At 47.8% G+C, this 26845-nt stretch overlaps 1 protein-coding gene across 12 annotated transcripts in view; it reads left to right on the top strand.

The window, feature by feature from the left end:
• Positions 1-26845, top strand: part of EIF4G3 (eukaryotic translation initiation factor 4 gamma 3) — a 4880525-nt gene that overhangs the window by 3289237 nt on the left and 1564443 nt on the right. For all 12 annotated transcript variants that reach the window (XM_069610350.1, XM_069610349.1, XM_069610345.1 and 9 more), the window contains one exon: positions 9377-9613. In XM_069610350.1, coding sequence (XP_069466451.1) covers positions 9377-9613 — 237 coding nt within the window. The remainder of the gene's footprint in view (positions 1-9376; positions 9614-26845) is intronic.

Genomic DNA, 26845 nt, shown 5'->3' with positions numbered 1-26845 from the left:
CTGACGGGGAGAAGACTCTGGTGGTTCTGTTAGATAGGAAGGATTTAACCCAATCAGATGCATTAGTGGTGAAGGCTGCTGCTGTGGTAAGGTGTTTGGTGAGGATTTGGTGATCGACGAGGTCGAAAGCGGCTGATAAGTCTAGGAGTAGGAGGATTGCTAACTTACCATTGTCTTTTGCCTCGTCCATTTGGTTCTTTAGATCAAGGAGGGCTGTCTCAGTTCCATGTCTGGGTCTGAAACCTGTCTGTCTAAGTCCAAGGAGTTCGTTTTCTTCTATGTGTTTTTGTATTTGCAGATAAGCCACTCAATCCAGAATTTTTAAAAGGAATGGGACGGTGGTGATAGGCATATAGGTGGGGACATTAGGATTGAGGTGTTTTTTTTTTTTTTAGTAGTGGCATGACCAATGCTTCTTTAAGGTTGTTGGGTACTTGATTGGAGGCAAATGAGGAGTTGATTAGCACAATGATGAAGGGGCAAGGTCTTTGGCGCCTTCTTTAATCATGGTAGCAGGGCAGAGGTCGCCTTGGCAGCAAGACGGTTTCAAGCTTTTTACAATGTCTTCAACTTCCTTTGGGGTGACTTGAGAGAAGCTAAAAGGAGTACATACATGAAGGGTTTTCTCTGGGTCAGATGCCTGTTGGGTTCCGCTGGGGAGACCTGCCTTTTTTCACTGATCTTATTTTGGAACAGGGTGATTTTGTCGGCGAGTGCTTTCTGAATTTTGGTACACCATTCTGCATCTTTGACGCAATCTTGTGTGGGTAGTTCAGGGGATTCAAGCTCTTTTAGGATACTGAAGAGTTCTTTAGAGCTGGATTTTGCATTCTGGATTCTGGAATTGTACGTTTCTTTTTTGGCTACGAGGATAGCTGCTTTGCAGTTAGCCAGGGCTGGACTGCCCCACCGGGACTTTCCCCGGTAGGCCTCGGGGCATACGGCCTCTTTGGGTAGCGGAAGGATACATATACAGGAACGATCACCCACACCCAGCCAACGAAGTTCACATGAAATTGGCTGCCGCCGGTGCTGGCTGCACATTTATTTTCTCACAGGGCTGGCTGATGACAGCCCGGGCCGGGTTTGCACCTTCGCATTTGGCACGGCACTCCTCCCCGAGGATCTGCACGTGCCCTGCAGTAGGGTACAGTGGTGCGTGTGTGCAATGACATGATGCGCTCCTCTGTCTGCATATCACACAGTGCGCAGGTGCATGGCTGGTGCCCTGGCACAGCGAGCAACCTCAGTGCACTGGCCTCCTCGGAGTGCTGTTCTGACAACGACAATTGGCGGGGCCGAGGTGAGCTGCTAGCAGGGCAGCAGCATACTGGAGTTCAGGTGCGAAGGGAGCTGGGGGGGGCTGGATCTCCCCAAACCCAGTGAACGTGTGTACTTTTCTCATAGGGAAGGATAGGCAGAGAGGATCAGAACGGGTCTACGTGGGATGCACAGAACCAGAACAAAGTCCTTGGTGGTGGAGCCCAGGGAGTAAGAGGGTAGGGTGGGGGCAGGAATGGGAAGGGGTCAGCTTGTCGAGAGAGCGTGGTTAAATCCAGAGAAAGGTGCTGCTGCCAGGAAGGGTTTAAACCCATTCCAGGAGCCTTGCTTCCTTGCAGAACAGTTTATAAAGCTGCCTGTGCCCCCCCCCAACCAGCAGTGTAACCCACTGATCTCATCATCATGGTCCTTAATGCAGAGAGTGACGCTGTGTGGGAGGTGACAGTGTGGGGGAGGTGGTGGGGGGGGTGTCAGGGTGGCATTGGGTGTTTGAATGAGAAAAGACCAAGATTGCAAGATTCCATTCCGACCCTTGGGTGAGCCCGGTACCATCCTCTGATGATCACCCACAGAGGGCCTTCCTCTCCAGTGTCTCGCAGACCTCGCTATGCTGTGGGTGCAAGAATGGACTACGCCTAGGTGTGGGACACTCTGGGAGACTGGGGTCTCCTATGAATGGCTAACACTCTTGCTTTGTGCCTTTGGCCTGGACCCCTGCCCCCCCCACTTCTTGTGCTGCAACTGAGTGCTACACCTGTCTTTCCAGATGCTAAATGCAGCGTGTGCTGTTATTTAATTTCTTGTAACGTGGGGAGCCTGGTTTACCATACACTCGCCGTATCCATCAAATCAGATGTCTCTTTGGCATTCTTGGTCTCTTACTTTGCCTCCCACAATGTCGTCTTTTGTCAGTAGCTGAGATCCACGTTATTTGTTGGAGGTGCTGGCGCTCTATCTTTCTCTCTTTCACTCTGTCTCTCTCATCGCCTCCTCTCTCTCTCAATCTTCCCCTCTCATCTGTCCATCGCTCTCTCTCTCTGTCCCCCACAGAGTCCCCTCTCCTCTCTATCCCCACTCTCTCCCCCTGTCTTCCTCGAACTGCTTTTCAATCCCTCTCTCCCTTCTACTTCCCCCGTCTCCCTCTTTCTCCCTCACCATCCCCTCGCTCTCCCCCTGTCTTCCACTAGCCACCTTTCAATCTCTCTCTCTTTCTCTTTGTCTCTTTCCTAAGAATGTCTACGCTGGGTCTAGAGCGTACATGCTCATTTCACAATGCACAGATATCCTTATGCTTTAATAGATAGGATAGATTTCTCACCCTCATTGCCCCTCACTCGCCTCTAGTTTCTTCCACTATGGGTAAAGTAACACTCACAAATGAACTCCTAACACCTTGGTTTGTACCAAATAAATGTTTTGTTTTTCATACTGTGAAATGCAATTAGATCACGCTTCCCTTTATTTTCACCTATAATCTAGATAAAGCACAAATATGTGTTAATTAATGAAGGTGTTACCTTTTAAGAGAATATGTTACTCTCAGCTGCTGGCCACGCTATCCTGTGTCAGAGGGGAAGGGCAGCACCTGACCTGGCCTGCTGATAACCCCAGGGTCACTCTGGAAGTGAAGTGGGGGTGATATAACATTGGAATGAGGCAGCATCAGTATCTGACACTGCCCCAACCCTGCCAGACTTTCAAATGCATGAACTTGTCTTGGAATCTCCAGGTTTCAATAAAGGCCAGTCAGCAAAAATAAGTTGCAGGAAATGTCCTGGGATTTTAACCTGCGAGTTGCGACATAGATTTCTGCTTCAGGCGCACATTCACCAACTAAGCTAGCACAACAAATATCATGAAGATCAATGAGCGGTGCGCCTTAGTAGGGGGGGTTCTATTTTCCAACTGTAGGCTTTTTATCAACTTCTTTTGCTGCATATCATTCACCCTCCGGAGTAGCTCACTGGAATAGCACACTGTGCTTTGCATTGTCATAAAGAGATTTCTGTGTTTGGTGACTTGCTGGGATATAGTCAGTGAATTTGTGGGACCCAGCAGGTGCCTTAACTCATTAAATGATCATACCGCAGTTGCCTTTGATACTCATTTTCCAGACCAGCCGCCGCATCAGATTGATTAACTCACTGAGTTATCTTACTGAGACTGCATCCTGTGACCTGCATGTCACACTCATCTGGTCACAGTCATGTCTCTGCACATCACACAGGGATTTTAATCTGTGTTGTTCACCTTGCACAGCACCTCCGCTGCAGGTACATTAGCAAAAAAGGAGGGAAGAGCTGTCCAAGCACTGTGTGCTGGGGACATTTGAAGTGATTCTGAGATGAGCGTTTCTAAACATGGCCCTGGTAATTCAAGTAGAGGGAAAATGTCTAGAATATTATCCCCCAGTTAGAAGAGTGTAGGTGTTGTAATCAGTTGAAATACATTGTTGGTCCTGCCTGCCCAAGACATGGCAGCTGAACCTTGCATGGAACTCAGAGCTAGCTGCATACATGGGATCTTAGCTATCCCGCCATAATAGGGATGGATAACTTAGCTCCCCGTCACATAATTGGTGACCATTCTGCCCCATGGGCTGCTGAGCTTGCAGTCACATTGGCTTTTATAATTGCTGTCACATGGGCTCCAGAGTTCAAGCTTACTAGCTATTGGGGTCCTTGATGTCAGTGATGTGCCTCTCCGTTTGCATTCTTATGGGCTCCTGGGCTTGCTGTCACATGGGCTGCTGAACCCACAGTCCTATTGGCTGCAGGGTTCACTCCCTTGGGTTCCTAATTTCGCAGCCTTGTAAGATTTTAGGATTACTGTCAGATATTGCAGTCACATGTGCTGCCGGTTTCAGTGGCACAGGGGCCGCAGATTTTGCAGTCTTATGATTGACTTGAATTGCTGTCGTGAGAGCTCCCAATTTCGCACTCATGGGCTTTTGGTACTGCTGTCACATGGACTGTTGAGATTACAGTTTTATGGACAGCTGTATCCCTGTCCTTCCATATGCACACGTGCCTCTCATCCACATTCATACATTTACAATATGTCACTGTGACTTACCCCACTGATTTCCTGCGCTCATCCTCACACTCTCTCACCATCACTCAGCAGACCTTGCACAACGTCACCCTCTCAGTCATCATTCACATCTACACTAGACAGTTTGCCACTTTGTCATGACACTGCTAGCGCTTCATTGGCATGACTCACTGATCTCGTACCAACTGAACCTTTTTGTTAGTGTTGGCCAAAGTGCCACCTATATGCTGAAACGATTGCATTAAGAGTACAGCTAAGCAAAAATATCATGATGTGGGACACAAAGCTAGTAGGACTTGTTTGGTTATTTATCCATCCATTGACTTCCCAAGGCCATGCTAATCCCCATGGCCATTTCCACCTGTTTTCTGCCCCTCTCCACCCAAAACACGTGCTACTGGGATCTCTTTGAGCTAGCTTCATCAAGCCTTACCATCAAGCGTTGTGCTCAAAGTGCCTGCCAGTGTTTTCTCAAAGCAGTCTTCATAGAGTTAATGACTTATTTGTAACTGTAAAAGCGCTACTGGTGTAATAAAAATGCCAGGTCTGACTTCAGCCACTTGATTTATAAGCACTATGTCTGTCCTTCACTGAAGTCTTTTTAAAAACAAGCATTGGCAAAGCCAACAGTTTAAGCTTGTGTATCAATAATAGGCATTCACCAGACACTGCTATTATATGCCAAGGTACTCTGACCACTTTGCAGGTGCTACAATCCAGTTAATACCACTATGGCGTGCCTGGCAAATGCCTTTCCCATGCCTACAGAAGCCAAACATGTTGGCATTGCCAATGCTTGTTTAAGAATACCGTTTATCTGTGTGTCCTTCCCAGCACGGAATAGGATGAAATGAGCTAGGGATGCATGTTGTCTGGGCACCTTTAATACCAGATTAATTAGGTTTTCTCATCTTCAAAATGTGTAACGTCCCAGGTCCTTCTATCATTGGAGATCTACTTTGAGAGATCATGAATCCATTTAAAACATCACTTTTTAATCCATATATGTTTAAAACATGCTTTAAATGCACTCATCTTGGCTCATTTTATTCAACATTTTCTTGGGGATACTCCCAATCCCGTCACAGAAGGGTTGAGCTCTCACACTGTGCTGGCCCGTTCGGCGAAATATGGGCCACTTTGAAAAGAAATTCCAGGGCCACTTTTGGTTCCCAGTCCAGCCCTGCAGTTAGCAGACACTGACGTAAATGCAGTTTTGTTAATGATAGATGGGGATTTGCGCCAGGTAGATTCAGATGATCTTTTTGTATTTCTGAGGCTTTTTAGTTCAGGAGTGAACCATTTGTTGAGGTGAGCCAAGGGTTTGGCTTTCCTGAGTTTGAGAGGAGCTGCCAGATCAAAGCAGATTTGAGAGGATTATTGTACAGGTCTATTAGGTTAGGCGGGTTCAAATCGTTAAAATTTGCTTCATTACCGATGGTGCCAGTGAGTGGCTGGAGGTTGACTGGATATGTTACATCAATTTCTGGATAGAGAGGGAGGTACTAAGGTGGTTTTAGTTGGTGAAGGTCCGCGGATGTGAGTAGGATGAGGTGATGGTCTGACCAAGCTACGGGTTCATTTTGTATAATGGAAATAGTGCAGTTCAGGTCAGATACCCAGTCCAATGTTCTACCTTTTAGAATGGGTAGGTGTTGTCCTTCTGTGTGTGAAGCCTAAGTTAGGGATCCAGTTGCCCACAGCTAGTGCTTGATGATCGTTGGGGTCTGAGAGGCGAAGGTTCATATCTCCTAGGAGTATGGTTTGGGATCCAAGTTTGGTGTGCGTAGAGCGGTGGTTCGGGATGTCCTCCTCAAAGGAGGGAGAAGGGCTGGGGGGTCGGTAGATACGATGCAGGAGGATAGTTTGGGACGGAGAAAGGGTTAGTTTTACTGATAGGAATTCTGCAGAAAGGAAGCTGGCGAGAGGAATCGCTCTGAGGGCTGGCTAGGTGGGTTTTGGCGATGAATGCCACATCTCCGCCTTTGCCGGATGTTCAGTCAGCCCTTATGATGGTGTAACCTTCAGGTAGGGAAAGGTAGCGTACAGGCCCTGTTGCTTGGTGAAGCCAGGTTTCTGTGACTGCCAGGAAGTGTAGGCTGTTTGTAACAATGAGATCAGCGATCTCCGAGGCATGGGCCACAAGGGAGTGAGCATTAATAAGGGCTCCATTGATGTTGGAGGGTTGTGGAGTGGTGTTGGGTGGTTTCAAGGTCCCGTTCGTGGAGGGGGGGCGTTTTTTTAGGCAAAGTGGTGGTACAGTGTTGGGAGGTGAGTAGAGGATTTTTGGGACGATCGGTATCCCTGGTGGCTTTATGGTTGATGAACCGAGAGCCTAATCTTTGGTTTCTGGAGTGGACTGAGAGAGGGATAAGTCGGGTTGGTGGTGTGGCATAGTGATGTAGCCATTTGATAGGGCTCAGTGGCTCGCTGTTTTCAGTGTGTAAGGGTGATGAACAAGTTGATTTGGGGTTGGGGGCGGTGGCAAGGAGTATGATGGGGTGGTCAAGTGAACTAGGGGAAGGATTGAGGCCAAGGCCAACGTGGCTCTGTGGAAAGAGGACCTAGTGAAATGTTTGTGGGCTGGATAGGTTGGTTTCAGAATAGGGGCACAGTCACAAAATAACACAATGAGCAAATTATACACAGTATAGGAAGTAGGCTAATTCAAAATTAGCACCCTGGCTGAGGTACGTGCGATGTGCAAGGTCACAAAGTAACACAATGAGCAAATTATACACAGTGTTGGAAGTAGGCTAGTTCAAAATAGCACAATGGGTGCAATTCATGCAGTGGTCCTTTTCACAAGTTGGCACCGAGGGAGGGTGTGAAAGTAGACGGCTGTTTCTGAATTAGCAAAATAAATGCAGTACAAGCAGTGGGCTGAACAGAGTTTGCTAGATTGGTTGGAGCAGTGCAATAGTAGTTCTCTCTGTGGAGCTGAACTGGGGCTGAGCAAAGGGCAATGATGTAGGCTACTGTGTTGCAGCTCGAATGGTAGCAATAACTTTGGCATTGAGGGACAATAGGCAGTGAGAAATGTTGGCCGGTTACTGCAAGCTGCAATTTCAGGATAGAGGTCATGATGGATCAAAGTACTGGAATCAGCGAACGACGAATTATATAACAGTAATGTCATGGGTTGGAATGGGTTAGCATAGTAGGGCACCGTAAATGTAGGTGGGCCTGACAAAGAAGATGGTGTTTGATTATTAATCTGGATGGTGAAATGAGGGGGAGCAGGTTCAGTGAAAACATCAGTACGTTACCCGAACAATGAAATGGACCTCATTGAGTAGCCAAAAGGTCCAGGCGGCTGCCACCAGCGAACAACGGCAAACAAGGCCTTTTTCCCTGGTCTTTTCCTTTTGGCCGTCTTCCTTCTGCCTGCCGACGGAAGTATGTGGATAAATGATATTAGTTGCTTAGCAACTAGGGCGAGCCTCGGTATCGGGCCGCGTTGCGCCGGTCATTTTGGGGCCAGGCAGAGCTTGCTATAAAATGGAAAACCGCTGATCTGGGGAAGAGCGGGGGGGGCGCAGCTTCAGATGCAGTGAAGCTGCGTCGATCGGGCACACAGAGGGGTGCTCACCATCAGAGGTGGGTGCTGCTTAGCTGATCGAAGGGGTCTGGGCCTCAATAAGTAATCATGTCGCTTGTAGTGGTGAAGGGCACGCGAGTGCCAGGTGAAGCGTAGCTCGTGGCTGGAGAGAGAGACTGGCTCCTGCCCTCTCAGGATCCGGAGAGATGTGAGGGATTCACAGGCAAACAAAGACTTTTGATGGATTCACATACTTGTGGTCATTGTTTGACACAGGTCTGCATCTTATCTATATTATTTGTATTTGTAGAGGTGTTCGGGCGTAAGTGGCGTGTTATTGTTTGCCATTGCTGTAACCCAGATCCTGGTGAATAGAAAGGCAGAGATTGCCCCAGAGAACCAGCTGAGTCTGAGAACCAATGGAAGGGGGAGGCAGAAGATAAAGGGGAACTGGAAGAAGTGTGTTCGAGTGAGGTCTAGGGACAAGAAAGCGGGCCAGGAGACCAGGAGGAGGAAGAATGTTGAAACAGAGTGTGGTAGAGATTTACAGAAAGCGTGTGATATCAGTTGATTTGAGAAAGTGATACCTGGGTGTGAGAGTGCATCTATGTTGTATGAAGAGAGTAACTGAGGTTAAGTGCAAGCTTAGAAGGGAGTAAGCGAGAGGGAGTGAGAAAAGGAAGCGAGAGAGGGGGGCAGTGTAGTGAGAGTAGAGAGTTGGGGAGGGGAGAGTCTTGGAGAGTATAGTGGAGGTTAGAAGTAAAAACTAGAGGAGGTAGCAGAAGGAAGCGATAGGAGTATGAAAATAGTGGGAGGAAGTGAAGGGAGAAGAGTAGAAGGCAAGGAAGGAAAGGGTGAGTATGACGAAAGTGTGAAAAGTAAAGATCGACTGAGACCTGAGTGGTTAGGTCAGGGTCCACCTAGAAGACCCCAGCGAGAGTGAAATAGATGAAGCTGACACCTTTAGGCCCTTACCACTAGCCATTCAGACTCTAGACAGTAGGGGGTTACCAATCGCTAATAACTTATTTACGATTTAGTAAAGTCTGGGCTAGGGTGGAGGGAGACCTGTGGAAGATGAGCGAGAAGGAAGGCTCTTAATTGGACACTATTAGAAACATAATAAAAACCTTGGAATCGTTTTCAAGAGTTGGTGTGTTCTTGAGGCAATCTGACACACCGCTTAATATATTGGATAGTTCAGTTTGTGTAGCTACTTGCATGCATGTTGGTAGAATAACACAATTATATCCAGTCCAGTGATCGATTCCAATTTAAAGACATTTGAGAGGTGGTGAGCTATTTGCAGAGATTTATGGCAGAAATAACGTTGAGAGCTTTCTTTTGGCCATGAAATTGGATGAAAAATAACCCCCAAGAAATGTACTGCTCTACTATCTTCCTCTGTAGTATGAAGTATTTGTCTTTCTGTGTTCAAGTGTGGTGGCTCATAGAGGTGCTGTGTACACTGTATAAGCTTTCTGTATTACTGCTCCACAGCCAGAAGAGAAAACCAGGCTGCAGGAGGAATTGGAGGAATCCAAAGACAAGGCACGTAGGCGATCCATTGGCAACATCAAGTTTATTGGTGAGCTATTCAAGCTGAAGATGCTGACTGAGGCCATCATGCATGACTGCATGGTGAAGCTACTGAAGAATCATGATGAGGAGTCACTAGAGTGTTTGTGTCGTTTGCTCACCACTATTGGCAAGGACCTGGACTTTGAGAAGGCCAAGGTAAGCTGTTAGTCATAGCCAGAAATTAACTAACTGAGGCCAGAGGTAGAATTGTAGATTATTGATGGAGGCTTCAGAAATGGTCCTTGAAACAACAAAGTGAATCAATAAATAACATTGGAATGAAGGGATCATAGAATAAAAATGATGATAAATAATTAACAAAATGCTAAATGTAATTCAGAGGGAGTGTTTGAATATAACAGTTTATAAATCTGGAAATGTGGGTGGAAAAAAGCAGTGCTTATGCGTATCATTGCTACTGAAATACTCCTCCATGTACATCAGTATTAAATGTGGAACAGTAATTTATTAGCAAAATTACAATTTTGTTCTATGTCCATGCATGTGCAGTGTACAGCACCATGTGTATCCTCCAGAACGCTCGTTTTTGATGGAACAATGATATTGGGCAGAACATGGATTCTGCTTAATCTTTAAGGTGGTAATAAATATCGAATAGAGGGGGCAATCAGGCTACGTAGCAATATCAGATTATAATAGATGGCAACCTGCAAAATCTGTATTAAAACCTGGAAGCAATGTTCTTATTACAGGCTAGTTGTGACATCACAACTGACCTGTAATAAGAAAATGACATCAACAACTTCTCTGCTATCAGTTATTAGCACCCGGTGGGGGGGGCGCAGCCAATCAGGTTTTGCGGATTGCGGGCTAAAACTGGCGATCTTAGCCTGCGTTCCATGGAACCTGCAGGCTGCCATCCCTTCTGCGGCCTACCATCTTCTACCCACCCTTTTTCTTTTTTTTTTAATTATTTCGGCCCCCAGCCCCACTTACCTGATTGTGGCAACGGTGCCTACCGGAGCAGCAGCTTCCCTCCTTCTCGGTTTGAGGCCGCCATGGAAATGGAAGAAGGGCTCCGTATGGAGCCCCTCCTTCCATAACCAAGGTGGTCATCTTGGCACAGTATTTTCATTCAATGATGGGACTCCACACACGTCCCGGTCTTTGAATGGAAATACTTTAAAGAAAAATGTTAACACCCCAGGTTACCTCTTTGTTAACCCACTGTGCTTACATCGTTAGCACCCTGTTCCAAGGGCTGGAATGGGGGTGGGGTGGATAACGTCCCAGTGCCCTCGTTATAGGTCTGCCATTACCCCGCCCCCCGTTGCAGCCTTTGGAATGGGGTGCTGACGCTATATTATGCTTTACTTTTTACATCACAATGACTGCTGCTTGAGCCAGCAGAGAGAATTCTAGCTGTCACTTCAGCACTTCATTAAAGCAGTGAAAAGCATTTAAAAATTCCTTGCTTGCAGAATAGCTTCCTGTGGGAAATATACAAAAATGTCGCCCCCAGTAGCGCGCACCTGCAGTTACTGCACCCAAACCAAGCAGAGTGGGGTTGCGGGGGGTGTCCCCTGGTCTCCTTGGGTATAGTAACAGTAACAGGAGTTGGGGGTCGGGGTGGTGTGTCCCGCTTACCATTGTGGTAAGTGGGGGACAAGAAAGTTTAAAAAAAAAAGCACCCTGCGTAAGTGGGAGGAACCGACGCGGCAGGGATAGCGGGGAGTCGGCGGCGCACATAGACGTGTGTCGCTGTAAATGTAAGTGGGGTCGGGTAAGGGAACGCAGGCCGGGGACATGGGTAATGTGATCTATTTCATCACTGCGTTGCGCTGTAATTGGCATCAACAGTTTTGTCTGCGCAGTGATCACATGGATTCTTTCTGTGTCACTTTACAGCTATTGACAAGGTTCATGGTAGAATGTTTAATTTGTGCGCTACTGGAGTTTAACACGTGAGCAAACATCTGCATGTTATTATTTTAAAGCAAAGTACATTTTATTAAAATGCTTGAACTATTTTTGTGCTAAACATTAGGAGCTGCATCTTTGCCTTTTTGAATCCAAACATATTCTGCATTGATTATATAGATCAGCAAATGGAACATCTCTTACATTATATTATGCAAGGGACGAGGTATGAAAAGTAATGGCTGTGTGTGGCCATGTATTATAAGCAATGCAATTCCCCACAACCATGCACAAAAATGATATTGCAAGTCACCTTGGAGTTTCCATGATCGTATAAAGGAACTCGGCCTTCCGCCTTGTTTCTCTATTTGGTCATGAAACTCCTCACTGACTTGCAACATTCTTATAATGTACGGTGGGGAGGACTTTATCCCATATATCTCATTGACAGTTCTGTGCACATATGTTTATCCAGTTTTTATTAGTCAGGATAGAGCTGTTGCAGGTACTATTCTAAATAGAAAGATTAATCCCAGTTCACTTTGTTCAATTTATAAAAGTTGAAGCATTGTTTTTTTCCTCACCAAATATGTCTATTGGTGTTCGAATTCCATGTAGGTCGAAACAACTAGCCTGGCATGCATTAGAGTTAAACATATGCCATGAGGTTACTTAACTTTGGCAATTAGGGTCTTGTGCATGCAAGCTTCATGGATAATCAGAATGAATTTAAGTATGTACAGGTATAGCTTTTGCTAAATTGATGATAGGTTTCACCCATACTGTTTACCTAAGATTGATACTGACAGGTATGTAAACAATATTGTAAATGAGTTTAGGAACATTAACCAAAAATGTCCTCCTCTTCCCTTTAGTTTGCTTTTCTTTGTGTGTTTTCACAATTTCTTTAAAACATTTGCATCTACTTAATCTTGCTATTGCTATGCCTTCTGGTCAAAGTACAGTTATTTGGCAGTGTGTGTGTGTGTGTATATATATATATATTTCTGAGGCTTGTGGAATCTGCTTAGATCACATGCTGTGCATAGGCCGACATCTAGTGGAAGCTGCGGAGTATTACAGTTTGTTTTTCGAAACTCGAAAAATGGGCGCCGACACAGGGCGTGCCAGTAATACTATCCCTAGTGTGACGTCCACTGTACCCATGATCCCTCACGCGTCTAGGACCCTCAGATTGTTTTTTCCGCCATGCTGGTCGGAAGCACTGAGCGGAGTTCCCTGACTTAGTCAGATTTTGCAAATATTGTTATATATTTCCCCGTTTATTCCACCTATACGTCGAGTCTCTGAACATCGACACTCGACGCCGGATTGGAGAAAAATCAACCGTCGGACTACAGCGATGGATTTGGGCCTCGGAAGGCCTCTGGCCTCGGCCCGGGCCTCGGAAGTCCCCTGGACTCGGCCCTGCAAGTAGGGAGAGTGGGGGGTGGCACATATCCTACACTCTAATTAATATAGGTACATTACTTATATTCCTACACTCCCAGCCCGCTGCCATAGGGTGCGTATGGAGGGTACCCCCTTTCAATTTTGCCCCAAGTGCAACCGCAAGTATCCTTGGGTTGACAGACACGCCACGTGTAACCTCTGCTTGCCGAGGGACCACCCCGAGGCGAATTGCAGAGCGTGCAGTCGGTTTAAACCGAAGACCCTTAAGGACCGTTCGACAAAGCGTTGGGCCCACCACGCCAGGCGACAAGAGGCCATGGCAGCGGAAGGTGCCTTCAGCGATGGCAGCGACGCCGTACTTTCGGACGGCGAGGGCAATGTGGCGTCGATGGACAGCCAAGCGCAAGTCCCCGACCTCGGAAGGTTGTCCGGCAGGGCAGCTATGGGGAAGACCCCCGACGAGACGAGCGCTACCCACACCACTTCCAGCAAACAAAAGTCCAACCGAGACTCGACGCGCACGTCGAGTTCTCGGAAAGAGGCACGTAGAGAACGGTCCACCGAGTCGGTGTCCTCTGGGCGTAAGCGTTCGAGATTGCCTCCTGTCACCAAACAACCCTCCACTGTTGCTAAAAGTGCCTCGCTCCCCTTAGTGACTGAGGTTCGGTCGTCGGAGGACGACGCCGACCTCTACCCCCAAGCCGCACTCCAGGAGTCGGCGTCTGCAGGCAGCGGTAAAGCTTTTACCGAATCCCTTACACTCTCCAGAGACAGGGACTCTACCCCCGAATTTCGACACCAGGCATCGAAAAGCTCTGATGGGGCCCAAAAGTCGGGGAAACGCTCTTCCACCCACGGGGAGGGGGGAAAACAACGAAGTAAGCAGTCCCAGCCTACTGCCACTCCTAAACCACATCCTACTCCAAAACAGACGGACAAGTCTCAGTCCCCTGTCCCTAAGGCCCCTGTTCAGGCCAGTAGGTCTAGCCAGGACAAATCTCAATCTGTTGTCCCTAAGACCCCTGTTCAAACCAGTAGGCCTAGTCAGGATAAAACAGGGAAAGCACTCCAGGAAAGAGTTATTCCCAGTTCAAGGGAATGGTCCAGTGATGACATAGACAGAGTAATGTCAAGGATGTCATCATTGGCAAATTTCTATGCCAAGAACCCGGAACACTTTCTCTCTTATACCCCAGAAGGGTCAACTCCCTCAGGCTCGAAGGATCCAATACCCCCAAATAGGAAATCCCGGGGTGAAGCACAATCTTCAGACCCCTTCTATAGACAGCCCTATTCTCAATACCAGGAAGATCCATCCTTTGTTGAGGATCCAGACGTGGGCATGTTCGAAGAACAAACTGGGACAGGCTATTATGGGGATGATGAGGACCAAGAGGAGGAGTAGGAGGAAGAGGACGACCCAGATACATACAGGGTAGATTCCCCGGTAGAGAAAGAGCCCGCTGTAACGCTCACCTGATTTCCACGGAGGCGCTGGGCTTGACTGAGTTGTCGCCGTGTCTTCTAGTGTGACTCGTAGATCTCGGCCTTCTCCTAGGGCTGGTCCCCTTCTCACGATGTACCGGACGTGTAGAGTGAGGTCTCTGCAGACGGAAGAACAAGGATTTAGGAACTGGATTGACTGAACCTCTCCTTCCTCAGTCCTCTTATTCGAACCAAGGGCGTGGCTTGCTCACCTTAGATATATTAAGGCCGGGCTCTCCATCCTGCGTCTTTGCAGGGGCGCAAGTACCAGTTACTTCACTGATTCACTGACAATCCTCTTGATTGCAGAGGTTGATGTTGGAAGATACCGCCATTTACCGCACGAGCGGTTTCTTGATAGTTATTGGAGCACCCTTAATTTAGTCCCTTGCTCAGTCTCAGGGTGTCAAGATTGAAATTGTAGAGGAATGATGCGGCGAGCAGGTGAGTAGGAAAGATGACCGGTTGCTGTCACCCTTTCTAATGTCTCTCTTTGTCCTGCAGGTTTAGGTGCAATGGACGCTGATGAATAAGTGCCCAGGATCATGCAAGCGCGTATGTACGAAGAAGATGAAGCGCGGTGCACGCAAGTAAAATGACTGCTGTTTGTTTCAAAAGCACGCCTTAATGTCTCTTTTGTCCTTGCAGATCGTGGATGCAGAGAGCGTTGCTAGATGGATGCCGGCGAACGTGCAAGCGCGTAAGTAGAAAGTTTATGGTTGGTTTAGAATGCGCCTTAAAATGTCTCCCTTTGTTTTGCAGATGCCGGCATGCAGCGCTTCTTGAAGTTCAGAACGTGCGGAGCGCAGGTAAGCAATTCAAGAATGCAATGCTTAATCAAGTCCTTTTCTTTGCAGATGTCGATGCGGAGCCGAAGAAAGCGACGGAATGCTTTGGAAGATGCCGCCATATTTGGTAAGTAAGAGCGCTGCTCTCGAATTGAATTCTGCTAACCTGTTGTTTTGTCTTGGCAGGTGCAGCTGAGGATCGGATCTCTAGCAGGTAAGGAATTCGTTTTCACAGGAACTGGAGCTGAAGAATCTCAGGAAGACTGGAGCTGACACGGTGAGCGTCCTGCTGCAGATGCAGAATAACGCGAAGCATGTTTCATCAATCGGGTGTGGTTTAAATAGCCTTCTGTAGTGCTTAGGCGTCTTCTTCCACAGCCTCGCCCAGGTAAGAAAAGAGTTCCTGTGTTCTGATTCCAGGGAGTGGCTCCTGCCCCACCCAGACAGGAAAAGTAGTTCCAGGCAGAGAAGGATCAGAAGACCATCGAGCTGGTAAGTAAGCAGCATGGTCTGCTGCAGGTAGGTCCACCCAAGCACTCTTAAGCATTATGAGCCCGGCGCTTCCAGCGCCGGGACCGGTCATCTTTATGAGCCTGGTGCCACTGGCGCCAGGACAAGGTCCAAAAGGTCCCGATAGGGACTGGCTGGTACCCAGGATCAAGGTTATGGGCCTGCTTCCAAGGATGTGAGGCGAGTCCTGACCCCTTGGAAGCAGGGATCATGACACCCGCGGTTACCGACTCCCCTGTCGACAACCAACCTCTCCTGAATGAGGTCCTGTCCAGAGCGGCACAGCACTTCCACATTGACACCCAGGGTGCTCAGGAAGAGAGGGTCTTTGCAGAGGAACTGGTGGGAGAAAGGAGACCTGTTGCTCAGGCCATCCCTATCCTTAAGTCAATACAAAGGAGGATAGACCCTTCCCTTGTTAACCCCAATCTCACTAGGGCAGTAAACCCCAGAATTGAAAAGCTTTTCAGGGCAGTCCAATCTGACCCACTATACATAAGGGGACATCTCAAACCGGACTCCCTGGTTGTTACAAACACCTGTAAGAGGGCGGGAACACCCTTGTCATCGTCCGAAGCTCCCCCCGACAAGGAGAGCAAGAAGATTTATGGCTTGGGCAGGAAAGTAGCCTCCGCTTCCGCCTACCAGGCAAGGATTGCAAACTCCACCACCCTGCTGGCTAGTTACAACTGCCACCAATGGGAAGAAGTTGCGGCTCTCATAGACTCCGCCCCAGAACCCTTAAAGAGCCAATTGGCACGAGTTTCGGCAGAAGGGAGAGCCGTGTCAGGTTGCATTTTAAAATCAACCTTTGATGCCGCGGATAACGCCGGCAGATTCATTGCTGAAAGCACGGTCATCAAGAGGCATGCTTGGCTACGACAGTCTGGTTTCAAAGCGGTCGAGGACGCACTAAAGAATGCCAAGGACGCGTACGAGACACTCAAGTCCCTAGGGCAACTAACCAACAAACCTGCTAACCAGAGAGGGAATGGCAATTTTCGTCGGCCTCGCGGACAAAACTCCCAAAGAGGCTCAAACTATTCTCAAGGCCAGGGTACTACATGGAACACTAACCAGCAGTCTACCCAGAGTTATGGCAGGGGCAACAAAAGAGGTCGTGGTAGGGGTAGAGGCAGTCCCAATAAAGGAGGGGGCACGCCTCCACCAAAACAGTGACGCTCCATTCAGGGTCCCTTCTCATGCATCCCCAGTAGGGAGACGCATTTCCATCTTCACCCAAGCTTGGGAAGGGATCACATCAGCCAGATGGGTGCTGTCCACAGTGTCCGCAGGATACTGCATAGAACTCCTAGAGCGTCCCCGAAACCACCCTCCACGACAAAGAATACACTCGTCCCCGAAACCACCCTCCACGACAAAGAATACACTCCTTAGACCACCAGAAGATCCTACTCGAAGAGATCGAAATTCTTCTTGCAAAGGACGCGCTAGAACTCGTCCCGGGACACCAGGTAAACAAGGGTATTTATTCAACTTAATTCCTTGTGCCAAAATAAGATTTGACAATGCGCCCAGTATTGGACTTACGGCCTGCAAACAAGTATGTCAAGCCCCAAAAATTTCGCATGACTACTCTCCAAGAGGTAATTCCCCTCCTAAAAAAGGGGGATTACATGGCAACATTGGATATGAAAGATGCCTATTTTCATATTTCCATGTTCCCAGCGCACAGAAAATATCTGCGCTTCAAGGTGGACAGTCAGCACTACCAGTTCAAGGTACTGCCCTTCGGGATAGCCTCGGCTCCAAGGGTATTCACCAAGGTACTGGCGGTGGCGGCTGCACACCTACGCAGGGAGGCAATCCCAGTGTACCCTTATCTGGACGACTGGCTCATCACGGGGGAGACCCCAGTAATTTGCAGGACAAACATTCAAAGAACTATCGACCTCCTCTTCGAATTGGGCTTCTCCATAAACGAGAAAAAATCAAGTCTGGTTCCCAGCACCTCCAAGCAGTTCCTAGGAGCTGTTCTAAATACTCAAGAGGGGTTGGCTTTTCCTTCAGAGGAAAGAATTCGGAATATACTACTGCAAACTCCGCAATATCAAACCGGTCGCCAGATAACAGTACGCAAAGCAATGCGTTTGCTGGGCATGATGGCGTCATGTATTTACCTGGTCCCGCACGCGTGCCTGCGTCCCATGCAAGAATGGTTAGCGAAACTGTGGTCTCAGGCAAGTGGTCAGTGGGACGATCTAGTGGTCATTTCGCCAACACTTGTACAAAGCCTCCACTGGTGGACAAGAGACAATCTATCCAAGGGGAAACCCTTTTACGATCCCGAGATACAGGCAGTAGTCACGACGGACGAATGCCTGACAGGATGGGGAGCTCACCATCTCCACCACACAGCTCAGGGTCTCTGGTCTCACACAGTGGCCAAGAATCACATCAACCTGCTAGAGCTTCTGGCAGTTTTCAGAGCACTTCAAGCGTTCGAGCCCCACCTACTGAACCTGTCGGTGCAGATCCGAACGGACAGCACGACAGCCATGTTCTACCTGAACAAGCAAGGAGGGACTCGTTCGCCAAATCTGTCCAGACTTGCCCAGAAAATTTGGATATGGGCACTCAGACGGAACATCTTTCTGTCATCTCAACATGTTCCAGGGGATCTCAATTCTCTAGCGGACGCTTTGAGCAGACATCCCCTTCCGGAGGAACACGAATGGTGTCTACACAGAGATATCGTAGAAGATCTCTTCTCTCAGTGGGGTTTCCCCACTATAGACCTATTCGCCACAAGCGAAAACAGACAGTGCCCAGGATTCGCATCCAGGTTCTCCAACCAGACTCCCTGGGTAACGCCCTGTGGATGAACTGGTCAGGGATGTTTGCGTACGCTTTTCCACCAACTCCTCATCAGGAAGGTGGCGAACAGGATGAACAGAGAGTCGATGACGCTCGTCCTAGTTGCTCCCATGTGGGCGAGACAACCGTGGTTTCCACACCTACGTAGACTTTCGGTGTGCGATCCCATCAAACTCCCGGGCGGGTACAATCTTTTGTCCCAGCACCAAGGTCAGAAGGTGCATCCTCTACCCAACTCCATGAACCTAGCAGCATGGCCCCTGAGGTCATAGAGTTTGGACATCTCAATTTACCGCAGAGATGTATGGACATCCTAAAAAAGTCTAGGAAACCGAACACGAGGCATTGCTACTTCGACAAATGGAAGAGATTTGTTATCTGGTGCCAGAATAAACAAATCAACCCAGTTGATTGCACTCCTTCCACAATCGTGACACAGGTTTGGTTTTCAACTCACTAAAGGTACACCTGGCAGCACTGTCAGCGTACACCACCTCACATAGCAAGGTGTCGTGGTGGAAGGTACCCGTGGTTAAAGCATTCATGGAGGGAGTAAAGAGACTTCATCCCCCTATATCTAACCCACCACCAGGATGGGACCTGAACGTGGTGCTATCTAAACTCATGGGCCCCCCATTCGAGCCCATGCATAACACAAGTCTCAAAAACCTGACCTATAAAACTGCCTTCTTAGTAGCCATTACATCCATAAGAAGGGTCAGTGAAATTCAGGCTCTGTCAGTGCAGGATCCTTTCTTTACTATTCATAAGGATAAGCTGGTTTTACGGACACACCCTAGGATCTCACCTAAGTTTATTTCTAAATTCCATGTAAACCAGTCCATTGAGCTTCCGGCGTTCTTCCAAAACCCAGAAAGCTCGGCTGAGGTTAAACTACACACCCTAGATGTGCGTAGGGCGGTCCTTTACTACGTAAACAAGACCAGACCGCTTAGGAAAACAGATCAACTGTTTGTCTCCGTAGCCACAGGCAAAGAGGGAGATCGCGTCTCTAAGGGTGCCATCTCCAAGTGGATTGTCAACTGTATCCAGTTGTGTTAATCTCTTTCTGACAAAACTTTGCCTTTTACGCCCAGAGCCCACTCGACAAGAGACATTGGGGCCACTCTGGCTTTCATTGCAAATGTTCCCCTTGACACCATTTGCAAAGCAGCTACTTGGAGCTCTATTCACACTTTCACTCAGCACTACTGCATTGACACCCATTCAAAGACAGATACTCAAGTGGGACAAGCGATTCTAAGACATTATTTGCTCATGACCCTTCTCAGATCCCACTTCCTTCTAACACTGCTCGCTAATCTATGCACAGCATGTGATCTAAGCAGATTCCACAAGCCTCAGAAGGGATACATTACTCACCGTAATCGTATTTCTGATGCTTGTATCTGCTTAGATTCACATGCGACCTACCCTTCCTCCCCTCTGAGAGAAGGCGCATGGATGCTTGTAGTCTTATCTTATCTATCTTTTATCTGCTTGGATCATCTGTACTCACGCTACTCATCATGCTACCTCATGTCAGGAAAAATACAATCTGAGGGTCCTAGACGCGTGAGGGATCATGGGTACAGTGGACGTCACACTAGGGATAGTATTACTGGCACGCCCTGTGTCGACGCCCCTTTTTCGAGTTTCAAAAAAACAAACTGTAATACTCCGCAGCTTCCACTAGATGTCGGCCTATGCACAGCATGTGAATCTAAGCAGATACAAGCATCAGAAATACGATTACGGTGAGTAATGTATCACATATATATAATATATATATATATATATATATATATATATATATATATATATATATATATATATATATATATATATATATATATATATATATATATATATATATATATATATATACAGAAACCGCACTCTCCATGAGGCATTTGACATCTCCCACACTCATCAGCACAAAAATCAGAAACTCGTATGAAACGAGTTTATTAGATGTAGTAAAAACAAAATTTCAGCAAACACAAGACAGACAGTGCAGGACGCCATGGGGGAATCCTCTAACACAACGTGTTTCACACTTCCCTGAGTTCTTGATCACATAAGGAGAACACTTCTTGCAGTCCAAATAAGAATGCAGGCAGTCCCTTTACTATTTTGCCTCCCTCCACAAGATCATTCCATGTGTAGTGACCGTGGCCGCCATGTTGGAATAGATAAGAATCCCATGCGAGCAGAGGGGACCAAAGAAATAATACCCAAAAATGGGTAAAAAGAAAAAGTAAATATGTGCCAGTAGTTAATAAAACGCAACAAAACTCAAAGTGGGAACATACAGAAAACCAAGAAAAATAATACTTAGAATTCCATAAAAAATGGCTAGCCATGGCTAATCACAGGAACTAACACATAAGTGGGACAAATTTTACACTGTAACATTTACCCAATGAGCTAGTAATGCTGTATGGCACAGTGCCACCAATGTAAGACCTACAATGTAGTCCATTCATAGAACTGGGTCACTACACCAACGAATGGAAATGGGACACGATGGATAGTACAAGCAATGCAAAAAAGCCAATATTAAAATAGTCGAGCAGATATCAGATAAAATACAGATGTACATATGCAGTATAATGGAATAAAAGCATAGAATCTTAATTGCCATAAAGTGCAAGTGCACATATAATAATGCAATCACAATTTAAGTGCAAACGCATTAACATAAAGTGCAAGTGCACATATGCTAACATAGCAGCAAAGTGAATACACATATGTATTGTTCATAGTGAAGTGCAAGTGCATTCGTAAACAGATATCTCCCAATCTACAGTACATACACCTTGCAAATAAAGTGAAAATGCATTCATAAGCAACAATCAGCAGACTGAGAAGCATGACAGTAGTATATCCATGAGCCCTCACAATGGCCAATGTCGAAAGCTATTGAACAGACACTATTGGTAGAAGAAGCCCATATGTAAAGATAGTGGAGAGAAGGTGACGATTGCAAAGAGACAAAGCAAGACAAGCCAAATTAAACTTTTATCCAGCAGGAGTCATAAAGTAGCATTGCCCAGAAGTAATGGAAAAAGACAGCCATAGAAACAAACAAATAGGATCTATTGTGAAAATACAAACAGAGATTTAAAAGCATACCCAGGCCTAGGATGTGTACCATCGACATCCAATGAAAATGCATTGGTGTTACAAAAAGGTATGTTTAAGTACCAGGAAATAAGAAAAAGGGGGTAGGTGAGGGCAGGGCGGGAGAGGAGACAGAGATGTCATATACCCAAAATGTATGCAACTCCTCATCCACATTATGCCCATTTGGATGTTTAGTGTCAAAGTCTAAAATAAACTTTGTTTCCTATTGTTTTAACCTCAGAGTATGATCTCCTCCTCTTTGGTGAATCGGGTCATGGGCCACTGCAAAGAACTTTAACAAATGAGGCATTTTCATGTTCTTGCTTGAAATGTTTGACCATCGGGTATGTGGGGTCAGAGTTTTTAAGGGCTCTGAGATGCTGAAGGATTCTCAGTTTTAATTTACATGTAGTACTCCCAAAGTACCATTTCATGCAAGGACATGAAAGAACATACACAACAAATGCAGTGTCACAGTTAATGAAATGTCTGGTCTCAAATTTGAGGTCCGTAATCGGATGCATAAATGATTTCTGTGCCATGACATGAGGACAAGCCTTACAATTTAAACACTAAGTAAAGCCTATCGGTGAGCCTGATAGCCAATTGGACACAGAAGAGCTCTTCTCTACGGGAGACAAATACATGGAGACCAATGTATCCCTAAGTGATGGCGCTTGCTTGTAAGTCAAAATAGGACGTTTAGACAGGACAGGGCCAAGATCTTTGTCGAGCATAAGGACACGCCAATGTCTCATAATGATTTTCCGAACGTCGTATGAGGCATTGTCAAATGTAACAATAAGTCGAGGATCATCATTTTTCTTTCTGCTCATCCCATATAGGAGTGCTTCCCTAGAAAGTGCACGTGCCTTTAAGAAGGCCATTTCAATAGTTCTTTTATCATAGCCCTGTTGCAAAAAATCACCAGCGGCTGCAGCACAGCACCGATCATACTTGAAAATATCTGTGCAGTTACGACGAAAGCGAATAAATTCGCCATACGGGATACTTTTCTTGCAGGAGGGCGGGTGACCGCTCATCGCATGCAAGGGTAGGCCTGTATTTGAGGATTTTTTGTACAATGACGTATGAAAACCCAGACTGTCAAGCATCACAACAGCATTCAAATAAACAATTTCTGTATAGCTGTGACATTCGGTAAATCTCAAGTTTACAGTGTTAGTATTGATGCTTTCAACAATGGACAACCAGTCGATTTCAGTACCCTTCCAACTTATAAAAACGTCATCAATATACCGCAACCAAAAAATAATCTGTGTAGGGAAACTCAACAAAAGTAAATCGGATAAGAAAGTTGCCTCCCACCGCCCCATAGTCAAAATTACATAGGATGGAGCAAAGTTACTGTCCATAGCAGTACCCCATACTTGGTGATAGAGGGAGTACTCCCCCTTGGAAGCCCCTATTCCTTACCCCTGGGCGGCTATCGACTCTAGTAGCAGCTTTTTGATAATTGCCAGTTCTTTAGACAACTGTTCACTGCTGCATCCCCTAACGATGCCGTGTGAGGTTTACTTGGGGGCCCTGAATGGGCTTAAGCAGAGAAATTAACTGGTCCCGGAGAATGTAGATAGCATGGTCTCAATCCGGGTACTGCAGGTGAAGCTGGGAGAGTACTTGTCTTCAAGTGCAACCTCAGTCACTGTCTCCATGTTCACTAAATCCAAAGGGATCTGGGGGTGCATTGCAAAGGAGGACAGTGAGGTGTTGGTGATAACCGGCCCAGGTGGAGGGTCCTGCCACGTGCTCTCGAAGGGGGGCATAGGAAGCAGATTTTCCGTCTCGAGGTTTGGCAAATCCAGCAAGCAGGAGTGGGCTAATGGAAGCACCATAGGAGCCAAGAAGGAAGCTTGGGTGAAGGCAGGTGAGACTCAGTCCGAGTGGGCTCCAGCTGGGGGAGCTGGGTTTACTGGGTTTACGGTCTGGAATTGTTAAACCCTTTTTGGGCAGGGGATAGGTGCCCCCAGAAAAGTTGAAAATGCTGCTGGGCTTTCCACTCTTGGCAGCAGCACATTTGCCCTTAGGGATCAGTGGACAAGCCCCTCGAGTTCTTTTCAGCACCAGTTTCCTACGCTTAGGCTTAAGCTCCAATTGGTCTTGCAGCACAGACGGAAGAGTGTGCTGGTTACAGAGAGAGGGTGACAGATGAAAATCAAAGGGCAGCTCGGGGATGAGGCAACAATATCAGTGGCAACAGCTGTTGCCTCCATGGTGGGGCCGGTAAGCAAATAGTAGTCATTAGGACAGTCAAACAGCCCTAGGAAGTCTAGGGGGCAGACAAAGATAGTCACAGACGGTCGATGGGCAACAGCAGGGCAATGCCAGGTAGAAACTTAAGTGGCCCCCTCCCCTGGTTGTGCTCCTCGCCTCCTCCAGCGCCTCTTTGCTTGATACTTCTACCCAGATATGAACAATGGGGAGGTGGTGCCCCCCTTCAGTTGCTGAAGCGTTGGATCACTGGACCAACAGCTTCTGAGATCCACCTCCAGAATAGTCTTTGCGGGATGCTACTCGTTGCAAGCACTCACCTCTCTTTGGTGCCGAACACCCAGCGGGAACCAAACACCTGTGCCCTTGAACTCGCGAGCTTTCACCCTGGCTGGCCGAGTTCCAGCATCATTAGCAGTAAGGGGGCGTGTCTAGCACTAGATCCAGGTACAGAAGCCTTCCTGGGCTGAAAATGCAGCAGAACTCTGCCAGACACCCGCGCCCTTGAACCCGCAGGCCTCCCACCCGCAGCCCCAGTCCTCCATGGTGGCCGCGGCCTGGATGCATGCCACCAAGTTTTCATCAGATGTGCAGGAGTGGATTCTAGACCTGCTCTTTGAGGGCGTGGACCTTTTTCATGCGTTCACTGAAGACTAATTGACGAAGAAAACCTCCACTCAAACCGCCATGTCCTTAGCCATCCTGACAAAACCGGGGCAGAAATCCTTCCCTCAAACCTATGTTAGGACCGAGTTCAAGCCCCCAAATGTTTTCTGGCTTCAAGGGTTTCCGAGACTGCGATACGCGGAGGTCTGACATGTCGCCCAGCGACAACAGAAGGAAGCAGCAGAGGATGTTGCGCAGGTCTTTTCTGCTCCCCCGCCTTTGACATCAAGAAGCAGTGATGCCAGGGTCGGTAAACGCAGCTCTCCTGTTGGGGGGCGAGGGGGCTGTCTGGCTCTGTTCCAGGACACCTTGAAGCATCTTTTCAGCAACCCATGTATCCTAAAGGTTGTCCCCATGGGCTTCAGCCTTCCTCTTCCTATGCATCTACCATCCTTTTCATCAGAACGGGTCCCTAGCTCATTTACGGGAAGTCTTACTCTTGGAGATGCAGGCGATAAGACCGGTTCCTCTTGTAGATGGGTGCTTCAGTCCTATTCCAGGATGTTTGCGGTACCCAAGAACAACCAGGCTGGCTTGAGAGTTGTGCTGGACCGGTCTTTTCTAAATCTGTCTTTACCGCTGGAACGCTTCATGATGATAACTCCCACGCACATAGCCGAATCTCTGTGTGCAGGGGACTGGATGTGTTCTGTGGATCTCAAGGATGCGTACCTACATGTACCCATATATCAACTGTATATGAAGTTTCTGCGGTACATGATTAATGTCGTACCACTTCCAGTACAAGGTGCTGCCTTTTCGGCCTCATCTCGGCCCCTCGTGTCTTTGCGAAGTTGATGAATGCAGTGTCAGGCTTTCTCTGCCCGGAGGACCATCATCTAAACCCTTATCTGAATGACTGGTTGGTAAGGGCAGGGTCACCCGAAGGGGTGGTGCGTTCCTGCTAGAGATTGTCAGATACCCTCGATCAGCTGGGGTTTTCCCTCAACTGGAGGAAGTTGCAGTTATGCCTGTCTCGGGAGCTGGTCTTCCTAGGGGTGCTGGAACACTACAGTTCAGTGAGTGTTCCCCACACCCGAGGTGCTTATGTCCATCCGCAAGGCGGTGGGGCACTTTCTGGCCAGCTTGACCACTTCTGCATGATGGTTCCAGCACATTCTGGTCGTGATGGCCTCATGCGTGCTGACTGTGCAGCATACCAGTCTCAAGATGAGGCACCTACGGCTCCACCTGGAGGCCAACCTGGATCAGGAGACTGGGTCTCAGTCGGACAGGATCCCAATACCACTGATCCCTTTGCCCGACCTTCACTGGTGGCTGATAGACGACAACGTTTCAGTGGGAGCCCCCTTTACCCGGCCAGAGCTTACCCTAGTGGTGACAATGGACTCCTCTCTTTTGGGCTGGGGGACTACTCTGGGGGGAATATACGATTCATGGAGCATGGTCCAGAATTTTTGCCCCCTAATCGGGATGTTTCTGTCCTGGACATTACGGACAATTCTACTATAATCCCGGGAGGATAGCTCAGTGGCAACGTGCTTGCCTTGGAAGCAAGACTACACGAAGCAACACAGGTCCATTGTCGGGTCTACTCTTAGAAACCTCTGGGTATTTAAGCGCGTTATAAATTCTGCCTGAACAAGCTGAGGGGCACCCATTCCTCCCCTCCTCTGCATGGAGGCGGTTTCGATCTGGAAGTGGGCCCTCACAGAGAGGATTTGGATTTCTGCAGTCCACCTGCCGGGGGACAGCAATGCAAAAGCAGATCAGCTGAGTCGCCTGGGGTTCAACACCTACCAGTGGCAATCACACGATGACTCCTTCTTGCCCATGTTCCAGTGTTGAGGTTTCGTGGACCTGGACTTTTTCGCCTCTCCTCTGAATGCCAAGTGCCCCCAGTTTACCTCATGGCAGGTATGGGTTGGGAGTCAATGGGAGATGCCTTTCAGATCTGCTGGCAAGGTCACAGGTGTTACACGTTCCCGCCAACCCCTTTGCTCCAGCGGACCCTCTGCAAGTTCTGGGCATCCGTGGGCTGCAGCCTCATCCTGGTTGCCCCCCCCTGGCCTTCGAGACTTTGGTTTTCGGATCTGTTGCAGTGGTGCTTCCAGTGTCCCATTCATCTTTTGATCCCCAGCAAGGGCTTCCTGACCCAGCAGGGTTGAGCAGTGGAGCACCCGGACCCAGCCAAACTGGCCCTGGCCGCCTGGCTCCTGATACGCGGATGCTTCAGCATGCTCAATTATCAGATGACACTGCAACATCATTCAGCAGGCCAAGAGGCCCTCGACTAGATCTCAGTATTAAAGCAAATGGACTAGGTTGTGTCATTGGGCTTGCGACCAGGGTCTGTACCCGGTCGCCTGTCCTCTGGATGACGTTCTGGCTTTTTCACTGCACCTCGCTTGTTCGGGAGTTCAGGTGGATACTTGCTGCATGTTTTTGGTGTCCATCAGAGCTTACAAGAATTCCCCTGAGCATG

Source organism: Ambystoma mexicanum, chromosome 8 (assembly GCF_040938575.1).
Source record: "Ambystoma mexicanum isolate Mex_15411 chromosome 8, UKY_AmexF1_1, whole genome shotgun sequence".
NCBI classification, from domain to species: Eukaryota; Metazoa; Chordata; class Amphibia; order Caudata; family Ambystomatidae; genus Ambystoma; species Ambystoma mexicanum.
Note: the sequence above shows the minus strand (reverse complement) of the source record. Positions and strands in the feature narration are given on the sequence as shown.